Genomic DNA, 11,046 nt, shown 5'->3' with positions numbered 1-11,046 from the left:
AGAGATAGATAATAATAATAATAATCATAATTTGCTTTGCTGGGTCTTTTCATAAAGGGATATAAATAGATATTATAATGAATTTGTTATAATTTATCGGTGTGACCCAGCTCTATGTGTCAGCTCCATTGTCATTCTGCAGATGTCACTGGTGGTCGGGGGTCTTCTAGTTACCACAGGCTTTAATCTTGATTATTTTGCAGAATGATTATTTCCTGACTCCAGCACTGAAGGATGTAACACGAATGCCTGTGGGCACTTAAGGGTTAAGAATGAGAAGCTTTTTTTCTCCCAACCACCCTGTCTTGTGCTGGTCTGCAACATTTCTCTAGTAGAGGGGAGTAAAACAATCTCCAGGTGGAGCACTTCACTGCCAAAAACACAAGCAGGGGCTCCCTGGTGGGGATTGGCTTATACAGCAAGACATGAGTGTGTGCAGGGCAGGACTGTGCATTGCTGGTGGGCAGCAGCTCAGAGGAGCTGGGAGTTTAGCAGCAATTAGTAGCATCCAGATCAGTGCAAGGGATCAGTGATCTCTGTCTGTGTCTATACCGCCTTCAAGAGAATCCCCCTCCCCTCCTGTGGGACTCCCCCCTAACTCCTGGGTTTCAGATGACCACCTCTGTCTGACCCCACCAAAAGACATCCCACCTCTGCATTGTAATCACTGTCATTTACACTTCAGCTTCCAACCTGTCTACAGCAGAGCTGACTGCTCATCTCCAGAAGAAGGAGGAGGAGGAGGAGGAAGAAGAAGAGGGGGGTTCTACATGGATTAAGACTTTTTTTGGGGGGGAAATGAACATGTCATCTCTTTTTTTTTTTTCCAGGCACTGCAAATTTTAACATGCTGGGAGACTGCTGGGAAAGTGGGTGTATGAAGTAGAAGCAGACAGGGCAGTGCAAGCCAACAGCAGCATCTTCTGGATGAAGATCTCCAAGTGAGCAGAGGCATGAGAGCTCCTCAGCTGTGGATGGTCTCCTAAGGAGTTATGGATGTTGATGCACTAAAGTCTACAGCACAGAGCAGAGTCCTGGGAGTCAGTGGTCACCAGATCCCAGCTCACCCCACATTGGATTTTATCTTTCCATTATGTGTCTTTCCATGAAGCATCTTCTGAAGCCCTCAGCCTCAGTACAATGTGGAAATGGATACTGACACATGGTGCCCCAGGCTTATGTCACCTGCCCCGCTCTTTGCTCCTCTTGTTCTTGGTCTACTCCTTGTCTGCCACCTGTAATGAGGTCTGGGGTAGAGGGTCAGTGCGCCCCCCGGAGATCTCCTCCAACTATTCCTCTGGGAGACACGTGCGAAGTTACAACCACCTTCAAGGAGATATTCGCTTCAGGAAGCTCTTCTCCTTCCACAAGTATTTCCTCAAGATCGATGACACCGGCAGGGTTAGCGGGACCAAGAAGGATGACTGCCCTTACAGTGAGTAACCTGTCTGTCAAGGTGGGGGGGAGGGGGCATCACTAGTGCAGAGAGTGTGGGTAACTAATGCAGAAAGTGTGGGTGACTGGTACAAAGAATGTGGGTAACTAGTACAGGGAATGTGGGAGACTAGTGCAGAGAATGTGTAACTGCTACAAAGAGTTAGGGTAACAAGTACATAGAATGTGTGTAACTAAAAGGTGGTGTTGATAACTAACAGACAATGTGTGTGACTAGTACAGAGAGTGTTGGTAACTAACAGAGAATGTGGATGACTAGAACAGAGAGTGTTGGTAAGTAACAGAGAATGTGTGTGACTAGTACAGAGAGTGTTGATAACTAACAGAGAATGTGGGTGACTAGTACAGAGTGTTGGTAACTAACAGAGAATGTGGGTGACTAGAACAGAGAGTGTTGGTAAGTAACAGAGAATGTGGGTGACTAGTACAGAGAGTGTTGTTAACTAGTACAGAGAATGTGGATGACTAGTACAGAGAGTGTTGGTAACTAGTACAGAGAATGTGGGTAACTAGTACAGAGAATGTGGGTGACTACTACAGAGTGTTGGTAACTAGTACAGAGAATGTGGGTAACTAATAGAGAATGTGGGTGACTAGTACACAGAGTGTTGTTAACTAGTACAGAGAATGTGGGTGACTAGTACAGAGAGTGTTGGTAACTAACAGAGAATGTGGGTGACTAGCACAGAGAATGTAGGCGACTAGTGCAGAGAGTGTGTGTTACTAGTACAGAGAATGTAGATAACTAGTACAGAGCGTTTGTAACTAGTACAGAGAATGTGGGTAACTAGTGCAGAGAATGTGGGTAGCTAATAGAGAATGTGGGGGTGACTAGCACAGAGAATGTAGGTGACTAGTGCAGAGAGTGTGTGTTACTAGTACAGAGAATGTAGATAACTAGTACAGGGAGTGTGGGTAACTACTACAGAGAATGTGGGTAACTAGTACAGAGACTGTGTGTTACTGGTACAGAGAATGTAGGTAATTAGTACAGGAAATGTAGGTAACTGGTACAGAGAATGTGGGTAACTAGTACAGGAAATGTGGGTATCCAGTAAAGAAAATATGGGTGACTAGTACAGGGAATGTGGGTGACTTGTACAGACAGTGTAGGTAATGAGCACAGAGAATGTGGGTTACTAGTACAGAGAATATTGGTAACTAGTACAGGGTATGTGTATAACTAGTACAGAGAATGTGGGTTACTAGTACAGAGAATGTGGGTAAATATTACAGGGTAGGTGTCTAACTAGTACAGAGAGCATGTTTTACTAGTACAAAGAGTGTGGGTAACTATTGAATACAGGGACTGTAAGTGGCCAGTACAGAGAACGTGGATAACAGGGATTGTGAGTGTGTGTAAATGAGTAGTACAATTAGTGTCGGCAACTAGTACTGATATTTTGGGTAACTATCTAGTACAAGGAGTGTTGGTGACTATTAAAGGGATTGCAAGTAATTATTACAGTGACTGTGGGTGACTAGTACTGGGAATATGGGTAACTATTAGAAGGATGAAGTTGAATTTAACAATGACTGTGGGTTATTATAGGGACTATCGATTACTAGTGGTAACTAGTGCAGGGACTATGGGTTAATAGTACAGGGACTGTAGGTGAGTGGAGTGTGGATGACTATAACAGGGAGTGTGCCTCTGACCAAGATGGTCCAGACTAGTACAAGGAGTGTGGGGGGTGGAAATGGTCATTTTACAGTCGGTTAATCCTCAGGGGGTTAATGAGCTGTGGTTGTAGTCCTGACACCCTGTCTGCATGCTGTTTGGACAGAAAGGCACCACTAGGGTCATAAAACATGGCATGCAGACCTGTGAACTTTCCTGGGCATTGCAGCCACTAGCTCAGGCAAGGGCTTCATGCAGATCCTCAGCTGTTGTGGAACTATAAGTCCCAGCAGGACATTCTGTGTCTTGTGCTTGCACAACAGCTGAAAATCTACAGAATGCCAAACTCTGCAATATTTTATCTGTATATCAGAGGCAGAGATCAGCTATTTAAAGCTTTCTATAGTAGGTCAGTGGACATCTGTCCCTTGTGTGTACTCCTGCATGGCCCTACAGTCATGTGTAAAAAAGAAGGATCAGTTGTAAATGACCTTAATGTGTCAAAAATACCACATTTCCTTCCCTAAAGTAAAGTGTTACATAGAGTTACAACATAGTATTATCGATAGGCTGTCAGATAGTCTGGACTTGTAGTTTTACACTTTATAATTGCAGAATGTATCTGTCCAGGAGAAGCACTATATCACTAGTAGCCATTGGCTTTATTTTTATAGTACTTTCCTATTTTTTCCTAGCCCAGTATTTTGTATGGGGACCTATTGGCTCTTCCACCCCCCCCCCCCCCATTTGCCGCTAGAGTATATATCCATTTCACTCTGGAACATTTATTTGTAAATGTTTCATTTGTTTCTAAATAAACAGAAAAAAAGTCAGGATGATAGAGATCTGAAGGAGTAAATCTTCCGAGTCTGAGAGTAATTATCCTTTATTATTTAAGGAGTGTATATGATCTTAAATGAAAAAGAGTTGATTTGTGCTGAAGAGCGCAGCTCTGGTTTTCATTAGGGTGCAGGGCTTGGGTAAGGGATCATATACTGTACTATGTACAAATGCTACAAGTAGACAACAATAATAATGACTACATCACTGTTTTCTTGCCTTGTTTGGATACATTAGAATTCTGTGACGAAATGCAATCACAAGTGGCCTACATATGGCTGATTATTGAAGGAATGCCTCGCTCTCTAGCTAGGATTATGTATTTCTTCTGTACAATTTGTGTCAGTAGACTTAGGACCTGGAACTGTCATTTGCATTATAGTCTCATTTTAATTACCTACATTTTTTTTTTTTATGTATGTTTTCTGTGAGCACAGGTCTACATTCATAAGAGACCCATAAATCTAGACTTATACAAAACCCCTATGGTTGTCTGGTATGGTGTGAGTTACCTAATGGGTTTGACCTCCTTTGCTGAGCATATGTCCAATATATTGCAAATGAATTCTGGCTGGGGGTCTGGTTTGACGTTGCTAACCTTTGAAATTACATTTTATTTGAATTGACTAAGGCTTTACAACCCTGTATAATGTATTATTTAAGCATAGGTTCTTTGATTTACATATTTTTATACAGATGTAGCAGAGCTGAATGTGTTATGTTTAACTTGCTTGTGTATCCTGATAAATCAACAGTGCTCATGATTTCACAGTTTGTTGTGTGACATATCCAGCTCTTCTGCATCTGACAAACAAGGCACTGCTACAACTCTTTGGTGTATTTCAAATGCGCAGTGTATATTCATGGGGGTAACATATCATTGAAAGAACTGATATAGTTTCTGGTGGGGCATGCAGGGCTTTGGCATTACAATTCAGTTTGGAAGCCAGCAATATGATCATTTTATTCATATGCAGGAGAGTGGGTTTTATAGACATCAAAATGTGAATATTCTTAAAAATTTTGCACCCAATAAGTTATTATCCTTTTTCCAGCACACTCTCCGAGGAAATCTGTGGTGCCTTAGAGAGCCAGATAGTCTATGTATCTAAACATTACCAACTGGAACCAAAATTGGGGGTTGTTTTCTACTGATGTCTATAAAAGTTCTGCTTCTGTCCAACTAGAGGTCGGACTGGTTCTCAGAGTGGTCCAATTGTGTCCTAAAGAACAATTACACCATCTTGTCTTGAGGTCATTCTTAGAGCCTTTCAGATGCTCAACCAAAGGGTTCAAGAATGATCTTTAGGTTAACCATTCATGTAGATGGAAAATTGGGCAAAATATGGACATTTTACCCCATAATTCGATATAACTTTTTCATTACCCATCTATTGCCAACTACCTATTCCCATATGTACCCGACCAGTGCTTAGGATTCATAACTGCTCTGTTATACAATTTGACAAATGGATCCCAGCCTGTAATGTAGGCAAAATGTTTACATAATAAAACTTAACTGGTTGTATGTACTTCTTTATTTTAAGAAATCCACCCTACTGGACATTTTCATTTGTAAAGTAGGACTGGACAGATTTAAGGAACCAGGTAGTCAATGTGCAGGTACTGTCATTTTCTGCTGGGGCCTAACCTTTTGGGTAATTTCTTTTGTTTTCTTTGAGAGTTGTGAGTTGCTTATTGTGAGTCTACTAAAAAAAATTAGACTGGCTACTACCATAGTTTAACAGGACCCTATAGTCTTCATGAATTTGTCTACCCCAGTCATAAGTGTAATAGATCCTAGTTATCTATCTGAAACGAAACCATTGGTAATTTTGTAGGTGCTCCGGCCCGGTGTCCCATCCAGGAATTATGTACAGAATCAGAGAATGGTCTAAGGAATGGGTTTTAACTGTAGTGGAAGAATTTCAATAATAAATTAAGGAAGGGACAGAGAATTAAAGTTCCCCATGGTTTACCTTATAATGTACAATAGTCTTTGGTTAGCCTGTATTCCACTCATGGAATGAGAGGAGATATGTATTACTGATATATATCTACATATCTATCTATCTATCTATCTATCTATCTATCTATCTATCTATCTATCTATCTATCTATCTATCTCATATCTATCTATCTATCTATCTATCTATCTATCTATCTATCTATCTATCTATCTATCTATCTATCTATCTATCTATCTATCTATCTATCTATCTATCTATCTATCTATCTATCTATCTATCTATCAACCATAGAGCAAAGTAACGGCACCAGGACTTCAGAGTAGATGAAATAGGGTGGATTTATTCACCTCAAGTGAGCTCACTTGAGGTGAATAAATCCACCCTATTTCATCTATTCTGAAGTCCTGGTGCCGTTACTTTGCTCTATGGTTTTTCCACATTCAATTTGGGGAACTGATTCATCCTCTGGTAGCGAGCATATATGTATAGTTTTTATTAATAATAGTATAAACAGAATACTTAAACGTACAATATATATATATATATATATATATATATATATATATATATATATATATATATATATATATATATATATATATATATACTACTTTAATGCAGTACACGTTCTGACTGATTAGAAAATAGTGGGTCTCATGTATGGGTGGGTAGTGGGAACTGTTCTAATTCACTTAAAAAACTGTGACTATACTTGTTCCATAATCATTATAGGCATGTGAGCCATTTTTTTTTATATTGTTCTGAACCAGAACACAAAATCTTTACACACATTGATGATTGTGTGACACATGCATAAAAGATCTTGCAACATTTTCAAACTCACAAAAGTGTTGTAAATGTATCCTAGCAAATAGCAGCTGTAAGTGGTCCCGTGTGTGACATACAACAGGAGCCATTTCAATGCATCTGGTACTGGACTGAGATAAATTTGCACCAGTTTTGGACATTAGCCTCTTTACTTTTTCTCTCTTTCTACCTTCTAGATTCCAGTTTTATTATTATTATTATTATTATTATTATTATTATTATTATTATTATTATTATTATTATTATTATTATCTGTTGTGTTGTTTACTCCTTTGTTATATTAGAACATTTCTAAGTTTGCACGTTTACAGTCATAGTGTGGCGTGCATGCAGCTTTGTATTTGTTTGGTTGTTGCTGTTACAACCTGACAGCGAGTTATTATGATACATCATTTTGGTAATTGTGTTGTGGTGCTACAGATGCAGGTTTTCTTTGCTCTTTAATCAAGTCAATAAAGCCAGGTCGCTTTGATGTTGTCACTGTCGTGCTACCGTTCCCATTTGTTAATCGAGGCAGATTGTTATGCTGCCAGACATCCAGTGTAGCTATTACACCTCTTGTTTACTGAGTCTCAGCTTCACAGGATTGCCCTTTGATAGGTTAACGCTCACTGCAAGTTTCTAACTTTTATGTCTTGTAGAGTCAATGGGAGTATCCCATCTCGAAGGATCATCCTGACTTTAATCCTTAATGTATTGTTGTTTTTACACTGCCAAAACACACATGTTTTATTTGCATAAGTATCTGATTTTATTGATGCCTGAATATAATAGTTAAAGGGGTTATCCCATAAATAATTTTCATAACAAAAGTACAGAAATGCTGTTAATAGCTGTTTTAAAGTAATTTGAAGTTGTTTTTTTTTTTGTTTTGTTTTTTTGCATCTCTGTTCCCCCCTTGGTGCTGCTGCTAATCTGTGTGTGCTTGGGCAACTGATAATATGGCCCCTTCTTATGTTCTCTGCTGATAGGTAACATGGGATCCAGAGTTGAGTATACAGGTTATACTGTGTGATTTCCACCATATACACTCCCTTAGAAACCAATAAAAATATAATAAAATAAAACAATAACGATTGAATGGGCATGTGCTGGGTTCATATCAGCTGTCAGGATTCAGAGATTTACAGTGCTAACAAGCTGAGAAGAAGTCTACTTAGCTATACTGCCATTCTACTGCAGAGCCTCTGCTCCTTCCCTGACAAGCAGAGCAGAAAGCCATTTCTATTGGCTGTTCTGAAGTTGCGCCATATAATGTAAGTAAATGTCATAACTCTTCACTGGATCGTTTTCTTAACACTATGTTAATGGCAAACATTGTTAATTTTCTATAATCTATACAATGGACATGATATTAAAAGGTGGGCCTATACCTTTAAATGTTTGTTGTGGTGAGTAAAGTATTTCACAACAAGGTAGAAGACATAGTAGCCTTTGTTTTATACCATGTTCCAACCAAACATACCAACAAGTGGCATAGGCATTACAATGTCTCACGGTGTATGGGAATGTAAGACCAATTTTACACATATTTTGTCACTGACACTTTCTGTACCAGACAACAACAAAAAAGTTTTTGAAAGTTTGCAAACAGCTTTTATGCATATGGCATAAGTACCCATGTAATGTGATGACATTTCCTAACTCTGCTCACAATACTATAATATTTTCTGTTGATAATGGACCATAACCAGACCGATGGATCAATTTCCAAATAGATCTCAACAAATCCTGGTGGATCCATAGACTTGAAATCGGGTCTATCGTGTTTACAATATATTTGACAATAAGAATAGCGCTGCAGACTACAGAGCCGTCCATAAATACAGCTTATAAAATGTCTCCAAAATGACCTACTTTTAAAGGGACAGTCCTTATTTTTTTTACCCAAATGTCCCTCTTTCCTCCTAGAATTTTCCTAATTTAGAACTGAAAAATATATTTGAATTCATTTTAATAAATTAAAATTTTAAGCAATTGACTGTACTACTATAGAAAGTATTTGGCTGGTCCCTAATTGCATATGGCCAGGATCGCACACACAGTTTTAATGCAGTTTTTGGCTAAGTTTTGTTTAGCCAAAGCCAAAAATGGATCCAAAAGGATGGAACGGTATAAAGAAAAGACTGATGTATCTCTTTTTTTGTGTCCACTTCTGTGTTTAGCTAAAAAAAAACTGCATTAAAAATGTGTGTGTGATCCTGGCTTATTAGTTTGCACCATGTAAATTATTGCATTCTTTATTCAGTGCTTTTAAGTTTGGATGATGCCTGAGACATTGCGAGTATGTGCAACCATAAGTGTTACTTTGGAGTTGACATCAGCCTCTATTCCTGTCAAACAAAAGGTGGCATAGACAATGGGCCCCCTGTGACCCTGTTGATATAGGGCCCACATATACCCGGAGCCGGCCCTGTGTACATGTGTCAAAAATGAAAATAATACATATTTTCTGGCCTTTCTTTTTACTCCCATATTTTATAAAAAAAAATTGTAATACATTATATTGGAGGAATCATGTAGGGCAATATGTATGATGTGAGTGATAATCATTACAGTAATTGTCTATACACAAGTAATTGGTGACACAAGAATCAGCTTTAGTGATGTAGAGAAGTTTCTAGATCAAAGAGCCTACAGCTCCTAAAAATGCCAGCAGAGTGCAATGTATAGGCTCGGCTTTAAAACCACGTATATGTTCCAATACATCCCTGCGCTCTAATTTGTCTTTAATGAACATCTGTGTCAAAAACTTTGGAGGTAAAAGTATAGGTTTTGGAAGTCTTAATTCCACATTTGGTTGTGCAATCAGGAAATCTGCCGGCGTTTGCAGCTGGAGTCCCTCAGCACAAGTTCATGGTGCCATTAAGATATTGTCTAAATGTTGCCTAATTACATGGGAACTGAATCTTACTATGCCCAAAGGCAACTTAGTCAACCCACCAAATGGTAAATTGTAGCCAATTAGGATGTTTAAACTATAGTAAATGCTAGCTAGTTTTCATCCTAAACCCACACCTGATATGTTCCTTTTATCCCTTCCTTTTAAATAAAAAGTAAAAATTACATGCTGGAAGCCAAAAAGAACATCTGTCCAGTTCCCGTAGAAGCCATAAGATATTGTGTCATAAAGAACATAATCTGCTGACTAACTGCAGTATAGCCCACAGATGGCGACGTGCCACTGGTATCTCCAACACTTGGTCACATGGTCACACTATAAATATTAAAAGGGGTGAAGCATACAAGCTGTTCATAATATAAATAGCCGCAGTATTTTAATGGCGTGTCCTTTTGCCAGTTCTAAATAAATGTTTAGATTAGTGGTTATCTTCTTGCAGCTCGCTGTTTTAAAAAATAAACACATACCTGCTAGACATGATACACTCCGCCTGAAGGATTATGTGCGCCCTTCTTAGAAGTTGATTATGTGTGTTAGGTAGTCGAGAGCAGTTTTTTTTTGTTGGTCAGATTTAGCGCTTTCTCTTAAAACGTTGTGCTGCTGTTAGAGAGACGGCCGCCTGCAGCTGGTGTGTGTCTTCTCACTGCTGACTAGTAGGCCACACTAACATAGGACATTTTTAGTGTTAGTGAACGGGAATAGTTCAAAAACATTTCAGAGTACTGTTTCTTTAATAATCAACAAAAATTGTATGTCGTACAAGTGGTTGTTGATATTTTTATACCAATTAACAAGCGCACCAGAATTGTCCCTTTTTAGCCACGGGTGATACTGGTTTCACCTGTTTACTATTTTATAACTTTATATATCTATATCTCTATATCCATCCTCTATGATCTATTTTGCCTTAGGGCTTAGGGCTAAGGTTGGCTAGAGATGTGCTCATAATTTGGCCAATCTGAACCGGTAAAGGAGGATGGAGTAAAATTGACAAAACAATGACGTCTGAGGAAATTTACATCTAATGAGTGAAATAATCTATCTATCTATCTATCTATCTATCTATCTATCTATCTATCTATCTATCTATCTATCTATCTATCTATCTATCTATCTATCATCTATCTATCTATCTATCTATCTATCTATCTATCTATCTATCTATCTATCTATCTATCTATCTATCTATCTATCTCATATCTATCTATCTATCTATCTATCTATCTATCTATCTATCTATCTATCTATCTATCTATCTATCTATCTATCTATCTATCTATCTATCATCTATCTATCTAATTATCTATCTATCTATCTATCTATCTATCTATCTATCTATCTATCTATCTATCTATCTATCTATCTATCTATCTATCTCATATCTATCTATCTATCTATCTATCTATCTATCTATCTATCTATCTATCTAT

The 11,046-nt window shown here is 38.4% G+C and overlaps 1 protein-coding gene across 1 annotated transcript in view; it reads left to right on the top strand.

The window, feature by feature from the left end:
* Positions 1-469: 469 nt before the first annotated feature.
* Positions 470-11,046, top strand: part of FGF10 (fibroblast growth factor 10) — an 81,905-nt gene continuing 71,328 nt past the window's right edge. Inside the window, exon 1 of the mRNA XM_075839699.1 lies at positions 470-1,435. Within this exon, the coding sequence (XP_075695814.1) occupies positions 1,141-1,435 (295 nt within the window). The 5' untranslated portion in view covers positions 470-1,140. The remainder of the gene's footprint in view (positions 1,436-11,046) is intronic.

This window comes from Rhinoderma darwinii, chromosome 1, assembly GCF_050947455.1.
Source record: "Rhinoderma darwinii isolate aRhiDar2 chromosome 1, aRhiDar2.hap1, whole genome shotgun sequence".
In the NCBI taxonomy this organism is placed as follows: Eukaryota; Metazoa; Chordata; class Amphibia; order Anura; family Rhinodermatidae; genus Rhinoderma; species Rhinoderma darwinii.
The sequence above is the reverse complement of the archived record's forward strand: the minus strand, read 5'-3'. Positions and strand labels throughout refer to the sequence as shown.